The 19,031-nt window shown below is 46.6% G+C and overlaps 1 protein-coding gene across 3 annotated transcripts in view; it reads left to right on the forward strand.

Moving 5' to 3' along the window:
• Positions 1-19,031, forward strand: part of LOC118377204 (speckle-type POZ protein) — a 122,879-nt gene that overhangs the window by 64,081 nt on the left and 39,767 nt on the right. For all 3 annotated transcript variants that reach the window (XM_052519256.1, XM_052519257.1, XM_052519258.1), the window contains 3 exons: positions 356-477; positions 698-849; positions 6,931-7,058. In XM_052519256.1, coding sequence (XP_052375216.1) covers positions 356-477; positions 698-849; positions 6,931-7,058 — 402 coding nt within the window. The remainder of the gene's footprint in view (positions 1-355; positions 478-697; positions 850-6,930; positions 7,059-19,031) is intronic.

Below are 19,031 nucleotides of genomic sequence, written 5' to 3' on the forward strand. Positions count from 1 at the left end.
TACACCTGTCTGTCAGTCAGTCAGTCAGGACTGCCAGTGCTGGTGTTTTTGATAACAGCCTGTTTAAAGAAGAGGGATGTTTTTCTATTGATGTGTTTTTCATCTCGCTGTCCTTGCAAAATCATTTTTTGTTGCAGCTTTTTAATATCCTTTCTTCTCCCCCTGTTTGTTGTCAATGTTTATTGAGATGAAAGGCAGGTTTGATGTGTGGTTTTGAAGTCCAGGCTGACCAATCAGCCACTTAGCTATCTGTATGGAATAGATAAATAAATTAGTCATCATGTCTGATTCCTGCTGTGTGTGTGTGTGTGTGTGTGTGTGTGTGTGTGTGTGTGTGTGTCCCTACCTCTGTTAGATCAAAGTGGTGAAGTTCTCTTACATGTGGACCATCAACAACTTCAGCTTCTGTCGTGAGGAGATGGGCGAGGTCATCAAGAGCTCCACCTTCTCTTCAGGAGCCAATGACAAGCTTAAATGGTGAGTGGAGGCGGGGCCAAGAAGTGGGTGCTATGGATAAACCATAAGGGACTACAGGACCAATAACTTGTCCATGATTGATCTGATTTAGACTCCTAAGTCTGTTCGACAGGGTTTGGTCTCTATTCTGTTGGACAGTTACTGAGCATAGTTGACTGACCTCGTCTCTGTTTGACTGAGTCTGAAGATCACCGATGCTGATCCCTCACTCTGTGTCCAGGTGTTTGCGTGTAAACCCTAAAGGCCTGGACGAGGAGAGTAAAGACTACCTGTCCCTCTACCTGCTCCTGGTCAGCTGTCCCAAGAGCGAGGTGCGTGCCAAGTTCAAGTTCTCCATCCTCAATGCCAAGGGAGAGGAGACTAAGGCTATGGGTAAGTCACACTTGATTTGAGTTGATTTGGATCCCCATTAGCTAATGCCATGACGACAGCTAGTCTTCCTGTGGTCCGACACATGACGAAAATGGCATTTCAAACAAAAATACTTTCAAATGTTCATGCATTTAAATAACATTAACAAGTAGACACTGCAGACATTTAAAATACCTGAAAAGTAAACAGTCAATTCAGGTGTCAGTATCTGTCCAGTCATATGGCCAATCTTAGTAGATGTACTTTTTAATGTTTTCTTGAATGTGAATCATTTTTTTGCTTGGGAAATATCGATCCCCAACAACCCACCATCTCTATAGGGTCAGTGGTGCTCTGCCATTGTAATCCCATAGTGTACCTGGCTTGATATTATGTAGGTGTGTGAGAGGTAATGTGATAACAGAACTACTTATAACAATCCACTCTTGAACCTCTCAGATCAAACCTGTAGCTTGGCAGTAGAACATGGAAGACATGTTGACTAATAGGAACAAGGTTAGGAGGTTTGAGAGATGTATTACCTGTGTCTCTTAGGTTTACTAAATGTGTGTGTGCATGAGGGGGGGGGTGAGGGAGCCAAAGTGTCTAATTCAGTGTGCGGGCCGAGGTGTTGATAGCCATATGGGTGTGTATAATCACTGCAGGTGGAATTCGTTCCCCCCCATATTTAATTCAAAGTAGCATGGAGCAATTTTTGTCTTCTGCCTGTTCTCTGGCTGATGAATTGGAAAGGAAATGTGTTTCTTCCAATGCCTGCTCTTTTTAATTAGGTTATGTTATGGGGAGGAAAAGCAAACTTGTGTGGAATTGAATTAGAGTTGGCCAGATGTGACCGCTTCCTGGTTGGTTGTCTCTCCTCTGGCACCCCGTCGAGCACAGGAAGTATGGGAGGAGGTGAGGAGAGGGGCAGAGGAGGAATGTTTGTATCAGAGGTGTATGCATAAAGACTGTACAACCCCCCGCAGTGCAGGTCATGTAGAAAGGGAAATGGTTTTCCTGCTTCACTGTGGCAGTGCTTTTTCACTTCTCAACAACAACACATTCAAAAACACTACTGTTATGAAACAGGCCTTGGGCCGCATACTGTAATTGTGCATCAAGCTCACTTGAGGCTCTTAAGGTACAGTTAATGCATAGTTGGCTGTGCCCATTTCGCTGCACCACTCTAAGAGGGACAGCAGTAGCCTGCAGAGTGGGTGGTAAACACCACCTTGAGTCGTTTCATTCCTTCACTCGGTCAGCTCACCTGAACCTGCTTCTCCACATGACCACTGAAAGAGATTAAAGATGGAGAATGTTGAGAGCAGTGGAGAAAATGTCTTCTGTGGTTCTGTTGTTCTCTTCGTGTCTCTGGGGGATTTGCTGTAAATTGTGTTCTTTGGCTGTCAGGACCCCCCCCACAGATGCACCCCATCTTCGCCTCAGCTCTCTGCTCGCCTTGTCGCTGGAGAAAATTACCCGCAGCCACCGTATTCGTGACAAGGGACTTCAGCGAGCACTCCGTCTGAGAATATGGCAGTAAAGATAGCTCTATCTGTTCTGGATCATTTAGAATCCAATTAAATCCATGCCTCCTGAAGAGAACCCAGGCCAAATAAAAACAAAGTGCCTTAATTAAGAAGGCTGTGGCTCAGAGTGTGAGGACTGTTTATGTGGCATGTCACTGCTGGGGCTCTCCACACAGTCTCCACTGAAATGGATAGTAAGTACAGATTGGTGTGATACATAGCTAAATAAACAGATATATAGGTGGTTAAAGATGATTGTGTAATCTAAAGATGCTGCATATATCATTTGCTGCCTTAAACATGAACTGTTTCAAATGGATCTGACCTTCAACCTCATACTGTTCAGCCACCCCCACCTGAATAAAGAGCCTCAATCAGTAATGTATGTTGGTCTCCTCTGTTGGTCTCTGATGGTGTTACTGCCTGCTAATGGAGATAGATTTGGGCTCCACTGGCAGCCCCCCCCACACCTCTCCCTCTCCCCCGAACATCCTCTCCTCTCTTCTCCGCCACATCATTTCTCTCCCTGGCTTAGTCGCTAGCTAGCTGGCTCTCCTGTGGGATTGTGGGATTGTGGATGAACGGTTTGTAACGTGTCTCTTGGCCCCCCCTCTTCTCCCGTGCCAGATAAAGCAGCCTGCTGGCAGACACACTGCACTGACAGCTCTGAGAACACAGAGAGAGAGAGAGGAAGTCTCCTGCTATATGGTGGTGCAGGCTAGGGTTTATTTAAATGGCCCAGAGCTGAGTATTCCTCTCAGACAGTGGGCTTTATATTGCTTTTTAGGTGCTAAGTGCTAAGGAGAGGTTTATGTCTCCAGTCTGTTTGGTCACAGGTTCAAGTTCAGGTTAATTTGCTATGTGTACACAGGTCTTCATACACTGTATATTTTAAAAGAACGATCTCATTTGCCAGTACAGTGTTTGTGGTGTTGTGGTTAGTGTCTTTAGTTCCACATGGTCTCCTGGCTGATTGAAACCTCTGTCTGAATGCTTGCCTGTGGTTGTCAGAGCTGGTTGCCCGCGGTAACTGATGGGGGCGGTCAGGCATTCAATGTGGTTGTGTTGTGGGAAGAGTCATTGCACAGTCTTTACATAATCACATATCGACACGGCTAGAAGGAACGTCATTACACATGTTTGTGCTGACACTTGCGTATAGAGCTCATTATTCAACAGAGATTAGATTTTCTTCGGAAATGGTGTGTGCGTTCATTTGTGTATTTGTGGTGCGTGTGACCGAGCGAGCTTGTGTGCCTACCTTCCTGGTTATATGTCAGCCTATGTAGATGTGTGGGGGTTTAGACTAAAGGGCAGCAATTGAAGTGGGATGGGGATGTAGGCAGTAGTGGTTGGGAGGATGGGGTTGAAGTGTGTCTGTGTATGAAGGTCTAGGTGTGTGAATGCTTGAATGTGTTTGTGGAATGGGGAAAAGCTCCAGTCTCCTTTTGGGATTCTCTAAACCTCCTTCCAGAGAACAGATGATCACGGAGGGATTAGAGTTATGTTTTGAACTGATGTACATACTGTACATAACACTTTCTCTGTCATGCCCGCACACACACACTCTTAGTGTGATCCACACTCTGTTGGCCCGGAGTGCGATGTTTGTCAGCCAGTCTTCTGGGTGACCTTCTCACTGTGTGTGCCAACCAGGCCCCTGAGCCACAGCCTGAATATGTATGCTATGCTCTCTAAAACAGCCTGGCTCTCCTCTCTCTCGCTCGCTCTGACTCTATCGTTCCCTTCTCCACTCTAAAACTCTGTCCCTCTCGCCTTCTGATTTTTTTCCTTTATCTCTGTCTCACTCAATCTATCTACATATCTCACATGCCACCTCTCTGCCTGGACTGTTAGTGACAGGCTTCTATCACTGGTCTTCTCACTTCTCTTCCCCCTCTCATATTTGTTATTCCTGGTGTGTTCCTCCCCTCCCGACTTGGTGATCCAGCCTGCTGTGACCCGACCGTGACCACATGCGGTCTGACCTGAGGTTGATCCCATTCCAGTGTGAGGTTCTGGTCCTGCTCAGGAGACACAGTGGAGGTAGCAGGGTCAGCTTGGGAAAGCTCAGCTTAGTACACACACGCATACACACGCACAGGCGCACGCACACGTGCACACAGACATACACCTTAGTGTGGAGAGTGAGCAGGGACTGAGCAGTAGGACTCCTCTCACCCTTTCTCCTCCGTTCTCTGTGCTCCCGTTCCGTCCCTCCCTCCTCCCAGCTACCCCCCCTCTCTCTCCTCCCACCATCCTCACACCTCCATTAGGCTGAGACCCAGCCCCGTAGGAAGTTGTCACAGGCTGCTGGTCTTCTTCCATATACCCTGATAACACACAGGACAATCCCTCCACCACACAGGGAGAGGAGCTACTGGCCAGGGGACCATGCCTGAGTCTCTCTAACATATCGGAAAGGAAATAGAGAAAAGGCAGACTGAAAGATTTCAGACAAACAGGCAGACAAGGATAAGACTAAGATGCAGTGCTTTTGCTCTGTGTGTTTGTGTATCCAACCGTACACTACTTGGCATGTCAAGTCCATAAAAGTTTGACATGGCTTTCAACAACACAGGTTTAAGATGAGAGACTGACACAAAGCCTTTAAATGTAAGTCTTCTGACATCAGTTCCTATTATGCAGAGAGGAAAAGAGGAGAGTGACGATGAATAAAGTAGGAAAAAAAGAGTAGAGAAAAGAGCCTTTGGAGTGTTTGGATTTCTGTCAGTCTGAGAGGGTGGCTGTCAGGGCCTGTTTGTAGCCCATCTCCAGAGGAGGGATTAGAGGGAGAGGACCCCCTGATTGAGCACTGGGGTGGAGAACTGGATATGTACTCAACTTCACCACTGTCTGGACGCATCCCAAATGAAAGCATATTCCCTATTCCATATAGCCCATAGGGCTCTGGTCAATGTAGTGCACTATGAAGGGAATAGGGTGCCATTTGGAGTGCAGCCCCCTGCCTGCCTGGTTGACTATTGTACCCACCACTGCATCATACCGCTGCTGGTGAATTTCACATAGAGCTTTCAGTAGCGTTAGCTGGCCGATGGTACTCAGCACCCCTGCACAGAGTTCTGGCTGTAATTTGCTAACCGATTCTTCATGTAGAATCGGGTGAAAACGCCTGCAGCCAGACGTCCACCAGTGGGAGGTTCCTAAAACACACCACGCCGAAAGAGAGGCAGACGAACGGCAGATGGGGTGTCGGCCTGGTGTGTGTGGTTCTTTAGACCCCAGGGATCCTCGTCCTATATGGCAGGAGGGGCCTGCCCTACAGGAGGGGCCTGCCCTACAGGAGGGGCCTGCCCTACAGGAGGGGCCTGCCCTACAGGAGGGGCCTGCCCTACAGGAGGGGCCTGCCCTACAGGAGGGGCCTGCCCTACAGGAGGGGCCTGCCCTACAGGAGGGGCCTGCCCTACAGGAGGGGCCTGCCCTACAGGAGGGGCCTGCCGTACAGGAGGGGCCTGCCGTACAGGAGGGGCCTGCCGTACAGGAGGGGCCTGCCGTACAGGAGGGGCCTGCCGTACAGGAGGGGCCTGCCGTACAGGAGGGGCCTGCCGTACAGGAGGGGCCTGCCGTACAGGAGGGGCCTGCCGTACAGGAGGGGCCCTGCCGTACAGGAGGGGCCCTGCCGTACAGGAGGGGCCCTGCCGTACAGGAGGGGCCCTGCCGTACAGGAGGGGCCCTGCCGTACAGGAGGGGCCCTGCCGTACAGGAGGGGCCTGCCGTACAGGAGGGGCCTGCCGTACAGGAGGGGCCTGCCGTACAGGAGGGGCCTGCCCTACAGGAGGGGCCTGCCCTACAGGAGCTTCTTAGATGGGATCATGTCATTCTATACATGACCAGGGATCTTTATGTGACGTTTCATTGGAGATCTTTGAGAGGGTCTTGTAGTAAAATGTCCGGGCAGGGAATTCATTGTGATCTGACTTGGCAGACTCTTTGATCCAAAGCCATTTACAGTAAAGTGAGTGCATTTATATTTGTAGTATGTGATCCCTGAGGGACTTGAACCCCTGACCTTGGCGTTGTTAGCATCGCTTTGGATAAAAGCGTCTGCTAAATGGCATATAATATTATTATTATTATTATTTAACAACTGGGCCATCAGAACCACTATGGCACAGCAGTCTCTCTGACTCTAGTTATTGTGTTATTTACGTTGAGTGTGTCCCTTCTGGACGCAACCAGTGTATGTACGTATTCCTGGAATACGTACATGAAGGACCCCACGAAGGCATTTCTCTTGTGTGTTTGTAGTGCACAGAACCCTCCCTGCCTCTTCTCAGGCAGACATAGTTGGCAGTCCATAAGCACTTTATAATGGGATGCTTTGATCCCTGCTTATCCCACCTGCTTATCGTGCCTGTGTGCCAGAGATGAGAGAGTGTATGAAAAATGTCTGGAGTGTGGCATCGTTTTCTTATGAGGTGTTAAAAGTCCCCTGCAGGTGACACTTCCTTCATTCAACCTCCTGTCTGGCTGTGCTCACTCTCACGTTCTCCTTTCTCATGGTCATGACAGACACACGTGCACTAACTGTCTGTGTTGTTCCCTTTTACAGAGAGCCAGAGGGCATACCGGTTTGTCCAGGGGAAGGACTGGGGCTTTAAGAAATTCATCAGGAGAGACTTCCTGCTGGACGAGGCCAATGGGCTGCTGCCTGACGACAAGCTCACTCTCTTCTGTGAGGTAGGATACAAGTTCACACAACATAGAGACACAGGTAACTGCCAAAATAAAATTGAAAGGAGGTGCAGGTGTTAATTAAGAAATTAACATCCCATCATGCTTAGGGTCATGTATTAAAAAAACAAGCCCACTTGTCGATTATTGTCTACCCTGGCTAGAATAATAGATGTCAGTGACTTTTAAAGAGCGCCTCAAAGGAGCATATGGGGTTAAAGGGTGTGTCAGTCACCAGATCTCAACCCAAATGAACACTTTATATTAAATTCTGGAGTGGCGCCTGAGACGGTGATTTCCACCACTGTCAACAGAACACCAAATGATGGAATTTCTCATGGAAGAATGGTGTCGGATCCCTCTAATAGAGTTCCAGACACTTGTAGAATGTATGCTAAGGCATGTTGAAGCTGTTCTGGTTCGTGGGGCCCAACGCCCTATAATGTTGGCAGTTAGATGTATCTCTATAGACGGGTTGGTTGGTTAGCAACTACATTGACTTGTGCTCAACTGTGGGGTAAAACTGATGGGGTTGGCTTATATTGTCGATAACATGTAAACAATATTTTGTCCCCAATGTTTATTGAAAACCAAATTAAAGTTGCACAATGAGAACTTGTCTCTCAAATACTTTGTTGCGGTTGTTGGTTAACTTGCTAGATAGCACATTTTTTGCCATGTCAGCATAGATGTGAAATCAGTCAAAACAAGGCATGGTATCAAAAACAAGATCAAATGAGCTGAAACGAGACACTTACGATTCACCACATAGTTTCTTGTCGTTGTTGCTAGCAATCTGGCCATCCAAAACCGTAACACACAGCCTTATGCAGCTTTGAAGTGTGCACACCGCTAACCCGTTTATAGGACACATACAGCTAACCCCTTTATAGGACACATACAGCTAACCCGTTTATAGGACACACACCGCTAACCCGTTTATAGGAAACACACCGCTAACCCGTTTATAGGACACACACCGCTAACCCGTTTATAGGACACACACCGCTAACCCGTTTATAGGACACACACCGCTAACCCGTTTATAGGACACACACCGCTAACCCGTTTATAGGACACACACAGCTAACCCGTTTATAGGACACATACAGCTAACCCCTTTATAGGACACATACAGCTAACCCGTTTATAGGACACACACCGCTAACCCGTTTATAGGACACACACCGCTAACCCGTTTATAGGACACATACAGCTAACCCGTTTATACAGCTAACCCGTTTATAGGACACACACCGCTAACCCGTTTATAGGACACACACCGCTAACCCGTTTATAGGACACACACAGCTAACCCGTTTATAGGACACATACAGCTAACCCGTTTATAGGACACACACCGCTAACCCGTTTATAGGACACATACCGCTAACCCGTTTATAGGACCCATACCGCTAACCCGTTTATAGGACACATACAGCTAACCCGTTTATAGGACACACACCGCTAACCCGTTTATAGGACACACACCGCTAACCCGTTTATAGGACACATACAGCTAACCCGTTTATAGGACACATACAGCTAACCCGTTTATAGGACACACACCGCTAACCCGTTTATAGGACACATACCGCTAACCCGTTTATAGGACACATACAGCTAACCCGTTTATAGGACACATACAGCTAACCCGTTTATAGGACACATACAGCTAACCCGTTTATAGGACACATACAGCTAACCCGTTTATAGGACACACACAGCTAACCCGTTTATAGGACACATACAGCTAACCCGTTTATAGGACACATACAGCTAACCCGTTTATAGGACACATACAGCTAACCCGTTTATAGGACACATACAGCTAACCCGTTTTATAGGACACATACCGCTAACCCGTTTATAGAACACATACAGCTAACCCCTTTATAGGACACATACAGCTAACCCCTTTATAGGACACATACAGCTAACCCGTTTATAGGACACATACAGCTAACCCGTTTATAGGACACATACAGCTAACCCGTTTATAGGACACATACAGCTAACCCGTTTTATAGGACACATACCGCTAACCCGTTTATAGAACACATACAGCTAACCCGTTTATAGGACACATACAGCTAACCCGTTTATAGGACACATACAGCTAACCCGTTTATAGGACACATACAGCTAACCCGTTTATAGGACACATACAGCTAACCCGTTTATAGGACACACACAGCTAACCCGTTTATAGGACACACACAGCTAACCCGTTTATAGGACACACACAGCTAACCCGTTTATAGGACACACACAGCTAACCCGTTTATAGGACACACACAGCTAACCCGTTCATAGGACACACAGCTAACCCGTTCATAGGACACACAGCTAACCCGTTTATAGGACACACACAGCTAACCCGTTTATAGGACACATACAGCTAACCCGTTTATAGGACACACACCGCTAACCCGTTTATAGGACACACACCGCTAACCCGTTTATAGGACACATACAGCTAACCCGTTTATAGGACACATACAGCTAACCCGTTTATAGGACACATACAGCTAACCCGTTTATAGGACACACACAGCTAACCCGTTTATAGGACACACACAGCTAACCCGTTTATAGGACACACACAGCTAACCCGTTTATAGGACACACACAGCTAACCCGTTTATAGGACACACACAGCTAACCCGTTTATAGGACACACACAGCTAACCCGTTTATAGGACACACACAGCTAACCCGTTTATAGGACACACACAGCTAACCCGTTTATAGGACACACACAGCTAACCCGTTTATAGGACACACACAGCTAACCCGTTTATAGGACACACACAGCTACACTGGGACTTGGGCCAGGAGTCTGTCTTAACCATGTGACCTGACCAGGAAAACCTCATGGGTCATCACTAGTTGCCACAAAGTCATAAACCCTATCTATTTCTGCAGTTACTCTTCGCCAACCCCAACCACACTGCTAACCTTATGCCTAACTTTTTAAATTAAGACCAAAAAGGTTTGTGAGGTTTCTTATTCCGTCAGTTTGTCAGTAGGGCTCAGGTCAGATGCTGTGTAGTGTTGGGCTAGATTATATCCCCTGTTATTACTAGGCTGTAACAGAGGGGGCAGCAGAGGTCAACCATCTCTCTGTGTCGCCCAGCCCCCCCTGTTGGATCGGGGAACAGAGTAGAGGTTAACTTTCTGGATATGTTAATGTTCTCGTTGTCATGCATTCACCCATGAATGTTTAAAAAGCATGGTGGTGGCTGTTTAAAGCAAACCTAATTAACCCTGTGGGTATGGTGCTGGAATCCATGTCTTGAAGTTTCCCGCTGCTTGTTACGAGAGAGAGAGAGAGGAGCGATGTGCAAGTCTGTTTAAAGTGCTTCCAAACTGGGCCTATTGACAGACGAGTAAGAGGGGCGTAGCAGCTACTACAGAGCTGTGGGGGTGGTGAGGTGTGACTGCGTGTACTGTGTGTGTGTGACTGCGTGTACTGTGTGTGTGTGACTGCGTGTACTGTGTGTGTGACTGCGTGTACTGTGTGTGTATGCACATGTCCCTGTGTATGTGAGAGAGTGTATGTGAGAGAGGGTTGGCATAGAGAGTACTTCAAACACAGCCCTCCCCAGTGGTGTTAGACTGCTGGTTGGTTATAGTCCTGATTTTACTATATACCAGCATTTATGCACGGACCGGTTTAGGTTTTTTACTTTAACTTGTATAACGGTATTTGAAGGTTTGGTTTGTAATATGCCATGTGTAATGTCCATTTCCTCGCAGACCTAGCCCTGCCCCATCTCACTCAAGGAGCCCAAGACACTTGTGTTCTGTCTGCATGATCAATGCAGCACATGCAACAATGTTGATGACAACGATGTTTCCACTTAGCTTCTTAATATAAATCCACAAGCGTTATATAAATACACTATGAGTTTCTTACAACCAGACCTCAACCTCAACGAACACCTTTGGGATGAATTGGAACGCCGACTGCAAGCCAGGCCTAATCGCCCAACATCGGTGCCTAATCTCACTAATGCTCTTGTGGCTAAACGGAAGAAAATCCCTGTAGCAATGTTCCAACATCTAGTGGAAAGCCTTCCCAGAAGAGTGGAGGCAGTTATAGCAGCAAAGGGGGAGACCAACTCCATATTTAATGCCCATGTATTTTGGCCATATCACCCAGCCCTAGTGTGAGTTACTGTAGGGAGTAGAGGTCGACCGATTAATCGGAATGGCCGATTTAATTAGTGCCTATTTCAAGTTTTCATAACAATCTGTATTTTTGGATGCCTATTTTGCCTTTTTAAATGTATTTATTTTTTAAACCTTTATTTATTTTTAAAACCTTTATTTAACTAGGAAAATCAGTTAAGAACTCATTCTTACTTTCAATGAAGGCCTAGGAACCTTGTTCAGGGGCAGAACGACAGATTTTCACCTTGTCTGCTCGTGGGACCCAATCTTGCAATCATACAGTTAACTAGTTCACCGCTTGTAGTGGAAATGTCCTGTATTTACCAAATCATGAGAGAAAACCACACACAAGTCAGAGTTATCATAAAGTCCATCTTTAATTATATGAGCTCCATCACAACACTGTGACTCTCAGATCAATTCAGTGTCTATCAATGAATTCTCTGAGAGTCTTAACAAAACAGTTCTTAGTATCATTTATAGCCAAGACACACCCATTTCTCTTGCGTTCATTGCACGCAGAGTCGAGGTATATGCAACAGTTTATGCAGCCTGGCTCATTGCGAACTAATTTGCCAGAATTGGTGCGGACAGCCCCCTCGACTGGGTCCGAGTTCCCTGCCATCCAGGACCTCTATATCAGGCGGTGTGAAAGGAAGACCCGGACAATCATTAAAGACTCCAGCCCCCCAAGCCATAGATTGTTCTCTCAGCTCCACACAGCAAGTGGTACCGGTGCATCAGGTCTGACAACAACAGGGTCCTGAACAGCATCTATCCCCAAGCCATAACACTCCTAAATATGTATTCTAGGGAATATCTGAGTTGGCCCTTGTATTTATTTCTCTATGGCACGCTCACAGGTCTCTACACACTCACTCACACTGACACTCCAACACACACACACACACACACACATTTATACTGAATCTACATGCACACACACTCACATACAATTATAAACAGAGTAGCAGCAGTTTAAATTATCATACACTGAGTATACAAAACATTAAGGGCGCCTGTTCTTTCCATGAGACTGACGAGGTGAATCCAGGTGAAAGCTATGATCCCTTATTGATGTCATTGATGTTCAATCCACTTCAATCAGTGTAGATGAAGAGGAGGAGACCGGTTAAAGAAGGACTTTTAAACCTTGAGACAATTAAGACAATGGGTGTGTGTGTGCCATGCAGAGGGGGAATGGGCAATATAACATGTTTAAGTGCCTCTGAACAGGTTATGGTAGTAGGTGCCAGGCACACCGGTTTGTGTCAACAACTGCAATGCGGCTGGGTTTTTCACGCTCAACAGTGTTCTGTGTGTATCAAGAATGGCCCACCACCCAAAGAACATCCAGCCGACTTGACACAACTGTGGCAAATATTTAGGTCTACATTGGCCAGAATCCCCGTGGAACGCTTTCAGCACCTTGTAGAGTCCATGCCCCGACGAATTCAGGCTGTTCTGAGGGCGAAAGGGGTGGGGGTGCAACTCAATAATTAGGAAGACATTTCTAATGTTGGGCATACTCTGTGTATATCCTGATGCCAAGTCACCTTACCCCTATACAGTTGAAGTCGGAAGTTTACATACACCTTAGCCAAATACATTTAAACTGTTTTTCACAATTCCTTACATTTAATCTTGGTAAAAATTCCCTGTCTTAGGTCAGTTAGGATCACCACTTTATTTTAAGAATGTGAAATGACAGAATAATGGTAGAGTAATTTATTTCAGCTTTTATTTCTTTCATCACATTCCCAGTGGGTCAGAAGTTTACATACATTCAATTAGTATTTGGTAGCATTGCCTTTAAATTGTTAACATGGGTCAAATGTTTCAGGTAGCCTTCCACAAGCTTCCCACAATAAGTTGGGTGAATTCTGGCCCATTCCTCCTGACAGAGCTGGTGTAACGGAGTCAGATTTGTAGTCCTCCTTGCCACTCAATACCTTGACTTCATTGTCCTTAAGCCTTTTTCCACAACTTTGGAAGTATGCTTGGGGTCATTGTTAATTTGGAAGAACCTTTTGCGACCAAGCTTTAACTTCCTGACTGATGTCTTGGGATGTTGCTTCAATATATCCACCAAATTTTGTGAAGTGCACCAGTCCCTCCTGTAGCAAAGCACCCCCACATCATGATGCTGCCTCCCCCTCGGCTTGCACGCCTCCCCCTTTTTCTTCTAAATATAACGATGGTCATTATGGACAAACGGTTATATTTTTGTTTCATCAGACCAGAAAGATATTTCTCCAAAAAGTACGATCTTTGTCCCCATGTGCAGTTGCAAATCGTAGTCTGGCTTTTTTATGGCGGTTTTGGAGCAGGGGCTACTTCCTTGCTGAGCGGCCTTTCAGGTTATGTCGATATAGGACTCGTTTTACTGTAGATATAGATACTTCTGTACCGGTTTCCTCAAGCATCTTCACAAGGTCCTTTGCTGCTGTTCTTTTCGCACCAAAATACATTCATCTCGAGGAGACAGAACGAACGCGTCTCCTTCCTGAGTGGTATGACGGCTGCGTGGTCCCATAAGGTTTATACTTGCGTACTATTGTTTGTACAGATGAACATGATACCTTCAGGCATTTGGAAATTGTTTGCAAGGATGAACCAGATTTGTGGAGGCCCACATTTCTTTTCTGAGGTCTTGGCTGATTTCTTTTGATGATCCCATGAAGCAAAGAGGCACTGAGTTTGAAGGTAGGCCTTGAAATACATCCACAAGTACACATCCAATTGACTCAAATGATGTCAATTAGCCTATCAGAAGCTTCTAAAGCCATGACATCATTTTCTGGAATTTTCCAAGCTGTTAAAAGGCACTGTCAACTTAGTGTATGTAAACTTTTGACCTACTGGAATTGTGATACAGTGAATTATAAGGGAAATAATCTGTCTGTAAACAATTGTTGGAAAAATTACTTGTGTCATGTACAAAGTAGATGTCCTAACTGACTTGCCAAAACTATAGTTTGTTAACAAGATATTTGTGGAGTGTTTGAAAAACGAGTTTTAATGACTCCAACCTAAGTGTATGTAAACTTCCGACATCAACTGTACATGCAGTGCATTCGGGAAGTATTCCGGCCCCTTGACTCTTTCCACATTTTGTTACGTTACAGCCTTACACTAAAATGGATTACATTGTTTGTTTTTTTACCCCATAATGACAAAGCGAAACTGGTTCTTAATGTTTTGCAAATTTATAAAAAACAAATACCTTATTTGCATAAGTGTCCAGACCCTTTGCTATGAGACTCGAAATTGAGTTCAGGTGCATCCTCTTTTTTTCATTGATCATCAATGTTTCTACAACATGATTGGAGTCCAACTGTGGTAAATTCAAATGATTGGACACTATTTGGAAAGGCACACAACTGCCTATTTAAGGTCCCACAGTAGACAGTGCATGTCAGAGCAAAAACCAAGTAATGCGGTCGAAGGAATTGTCTGTAAAACTCAGAGACAGGATTGTATCGAGGCACAGATCTGGGAAAGGGAAACATTTCTGCAGCATTGAATGTCCCCAAGAACAGAGGCCTCCATCTTTCTTAAATGGAAGAAGTTTAGAACCACCAAGACTCTTCCTGGAACTGGCCGCCCGGCTTAACTGAGCAAGGAGAAGGGCCTTAATTAGGGAGGTGACCAAGAACCCAATGGTCACTCTGACAGAGCGCCAGAGATCCTCTGTGGAGATGGAAGAACCTTCCAGAAGGACAACTATCTCTGCAGCTCTCCACCACGCAGGCCTTTATGGTAGAGGGGCTTGACAGAAGGCACTCCTCAGTAAAATGCACATGACAGGCCGCTTGGAGTTTGCCAAAAGTCATGTAAAGACTCTGACCATGAGAAACAAGATTATCTTGTCTGATGAAACCAAGATTTGAACTCTTTGGCCTGAATGCCCAGAGTTATGTCTGGAGGAAACCTGGCACCATCCCTGGTGGCAGCATCATACTGTGGGTATGTTTTCAGCAGCAGGGCTTGAGAGACTAGTCAGGATTGAGGGAAAGATGAACGGAGCAAAGTACAGAGAGATCCTTGTTAAAAAAAACATTCTCCAGAGCACTCAGGACCTCAGACTGGGGTGAAGGTTCACCTTCCAACAGGACAACGACCCTAAGCACACAGCAAAGACTACACAGGAGTGGCTTTAGGACAAGTCTCTGAACGTCCTTGAGTGGTCCAGCAAGAGCCCGGACTTGAACCTGAACTAACATCTCTGGAGAGACCTGAAAATAGCTGTGCAACGGCGCACCCCATCCAACCTGGCAGAGCTTGAGATGATCTGCAGTGAAGAAAGGGAGGAACTCTCCAAATACAGGCGTGCCGTGCTTGTAGCATCATACCCAATAAGACTCGAGGCTGTAATCGCTGTCAAAGGTGCTACAGCCAAGTACTGAGTAAAGGATCTGAATACTTAAGTAAATGTGATATTTATTTATGAACTTATTTTTGCTTTGTCATAATGGGTAACGATGTGGGAAAAGTCTATGGGTCTGAATACTTTGTAAATGCATAGTACGTACCTCACTCTAGCATCCCTGCACTCAAACTGACCCTGTGCATAGCTTCTTACTTAGGTTATTTTTTTTCTTGTGTGTTCTTGTTCTACCTTATGTTATTTTTAGTGCTTCATTGATATTGATTACTTACTGCATATTTGGGTTTGGAGTGTGCAAGAAAGGAATTTCACTGTTCTAGTGCATTTGACATTAAAACTTGAAACCTCTTATCTCTCCTTCCTTCCCTCTCTCTCCTTGTCTTGGCCACATGGTCCTGTCCTGCTTCTGAGAGGGAACGCCCCAGAGCCCATTACTCTGGGGCGTTTAGGCACTTTTTTCCCCCCAATATCACCCCTCATCCCTTCTCTCCTGGCTTTGCTCCTCTCCCTTCTCTTGTTTCCTCCTCACTGCTCCCTCCTCTCCCTTCTCTTGTTTCCTCCTCACTGCTACCTCCTCTCCCTTCTCTTGTTTCCTCCTCACTGCTCCCTCCTCTTGTTTCCTCCTCACTCCTCCCTCCTCTCCCTTCTCTTGTTTCCTCCTCACTGCTACCTCCGCTCCCTCCTCTTGTTTCCTCCTCACTGCTCCCTCCTCTTGTTTCCTCCTCAATGCTCCCTCCTCTTGTTTCCTCCTCAATGCTCCCTCCTCTTGTTTCCTCCTCAATGCTCCCTCCTCTTGTTTCCTCCTCAATGCTCCCTCCTCTTGTTTCCTCCTCACTGCTCCCTCCTCTTGTTTCCTCCTCACTGCTCCCTCCTCTTGTTTCCTCCTCACTGCTCCCTCCTCTTGTTTCCTCCTCACTGCTCCCTCCTCTTGTTTCCTCCTCACTGCTCCCTCCTCTTGTTTCCTCCTCACTGCTCCCTCCTCTTGTTTCCTCCTCACTGCTCCCTCCTCTTGTTTCCTCCTCACTGCTCCCTCCTCTTGTTTCCTCCTCACTGCTCCCTCCTCTTGTTTCCTCCTCACTGCTCCCTCCTCTTGTTTCCTCCTCACTGCTCCCTCCTCTTGTTTCCTCCTCACTGCTCCCTCCTCTTGTTTCCTCCTCACTGCTCCCTCCTCTTGTTTCCTCCTCACTGCTCCCTCCTCTTGTTTCCTCCTCACTGCTCCCTCCTCTTGTTTCCTCCTCACTGCTCCCTCCTCTTGTTTCCTCCTCACTGCTCCCTCTTGTTTCCTCCTCACTGCTCCCTCCTCTTTTTCCTCCTCACTGCTCCCTCCTCTTGTTTCCTCCTCACTGCTCCCTCCTCTTGTTTCCTCCTCACTGCTCCCTCCTCTTGTTTCCTCCTCACTGCTCCCTCCTCTTGTTTCCTCCTCACTGCTCCCTCCTCTTGTTTCCTCCTCACTGCTCCCTCCTCTTGTTTCCTCCTCACTGCTCCCTCCTCTTGTTTCCTCCTCACTGCTTCCTCCTCTTGTTTCCTCCTCACTGCTTCCTCCTCTTGTTTCCTCCTCACTGCTTCCTCCTCTTGTTTCCTCCTCACTGCTCCCTCCTCTTGTTTCCTCCTCACTGCTCCCTCCTCTTGTTTCCTTTGCTCTACGCCTCCCCTCTTTTTTTATATCTCTCCCTCCTCATCTTTGCTCGCAGGTATTTAATGAAAGGATAGTTTCTCTCTCTCTCTCTCTCTCTCTCTCTCTCTCTCTCTCTCTCTCTCTCTCGTTCTCTCATTCTCTCGTGTGCGCTCGCCCGCTCTCTCTCAAGCGAACGAGAGGGCAAGCGAACGAGAGGGCGAGCGAACGAGAGGGCGAGAGGGCGAGCGAACGAGAGGGCGGGAGGGAGGGCGAGGGGGATGACGGGCAGAATTGGATGGATAGAAGTTTAGGAGAAGTGTCTTTACTTTCTTCACTTCTTTAATGAGACACCCTGGTAAATGGCTGGTCTCTCTCTCTCTCGCATCTGACAGGGCTCATACTAACCTCACTCACCAAGGTCACAGTTTAAATACACTGTATGGATCTAGTTTAAAGCAGTGTAATGTATGGAACTCTAGCGCCGGTCCTGGAGAACTAACTGTATGCAGGATTTTGTTCCAAAACCAGCTGGGATGAAGCAAAACCTGCACACCAGTAGTTCTCAAGGACCGTAGTTTTCCACCCCTTACATACGTTAGTTGAACTTCCTCATAAAATGTACTGTATCTCTGCCTAAGGGGTTTTGCTTACTGTTAAGTGTGGCTAGCTCTATTCAGAAAGTTGAACAGAAGTGTCTTTCGGATACTCAGTCATCCTAAATTGGTAAGTCAGTGGTCCACCTTTAGGCAGACAGTTAGTGTCAGAGAGCCTCGGCTGGTGGGCATGATGGGCTTGTTTCACCCACTCTGTCACCTCAGGGAGTGAATGAACCACTGAAGGGTTTTCTCATTCTACCCCAGCATAACTCTTACTTCATAACAGTGATGATACAATAGTGCTTCTAGTCTCATCCTAACCACCCTACAGCCTATTTGTATCCACAGAGCTTTCTTTCTATCTTTCTCTCTCTCTCCTCCGTATCCTCTCTCCTCTTTATCTCCATCGTCTCCTCCCAGGGAGTGTGTGAATAAATGAGGTGGGTGCTGATGTTCAGCTGTTTCCTCCTCTTACTCCTGCTCTTTCTCCCCCCCCATTTCTTTCTCCTGGCTGTCTGTGGGTAAGCACTTTGCCGGGTGACAGCGCCCATCCTTCACAGGGCCCTGCCATATGCCACGCTGCTGTCAGAGGAGACTGCTGCAGATGCTCCAGTTGCTCTCTTCACCCCTATCTACCTCCCTACACACCTCCCTTTCTCACCTCACACCTCCCCAAAACTGAGACGGGGAGATGTGTAGAGGCTCAGTGAGACTGAGACACAAAGTGAGAGACTTGGTTAGGGGTGATATACAGAGACAGAATGGGAAGGATGGATGTAAGAGGGTGGAAATAGTTTGAGAGAAGATGTACCAAGGTTTGGAGTAGGCTTGGGCGGTATCCAAATTTTCATATTGTCATATCGCCCTTCTCATATACCAGGATTTACGGTATAACCGGCATATCACAAACTACTATAATAGTGAAATCACATAGCTAAATGCTAACGGGGCAAAAACGGATAAACTATTTGCAAAGACTGGCATACCCAGCTCGTAAAGTTATACAAGCATAGCGACAAGCTACCGGATATCATTTTCAATCTGTATGGACATTGACAAGCGAAAGTGAACAAGATAGATTGTGCAAATGAACAAAGTTGTGATGCTTGCTTTTCTGAAGGAAGAGAACCATGTGTTCATGGAGAAGTGGGAACACTAGTAGGAAGCACAGGGGAAAAAAATAACTCATCCAGAGATCT

The sequence above is a fragment of the Oncorhynchus keta genome, chromosome 5, assembly GCF_023373465.1.
Source record: "Oncorhynchus keta strain PuntledgeMale-10-30-2019 chromosome 5, Oket_V2, whole genome shotgun sequence".
In the NCBI taxonomy this organism is placed as follows: domain Eukaryota; kingdom Metazoa; phylum Chordata; class Actinopteri; order Salmoniformes; family Salmonidae; genus Oncorhynchus; species Oncorhynchus keta.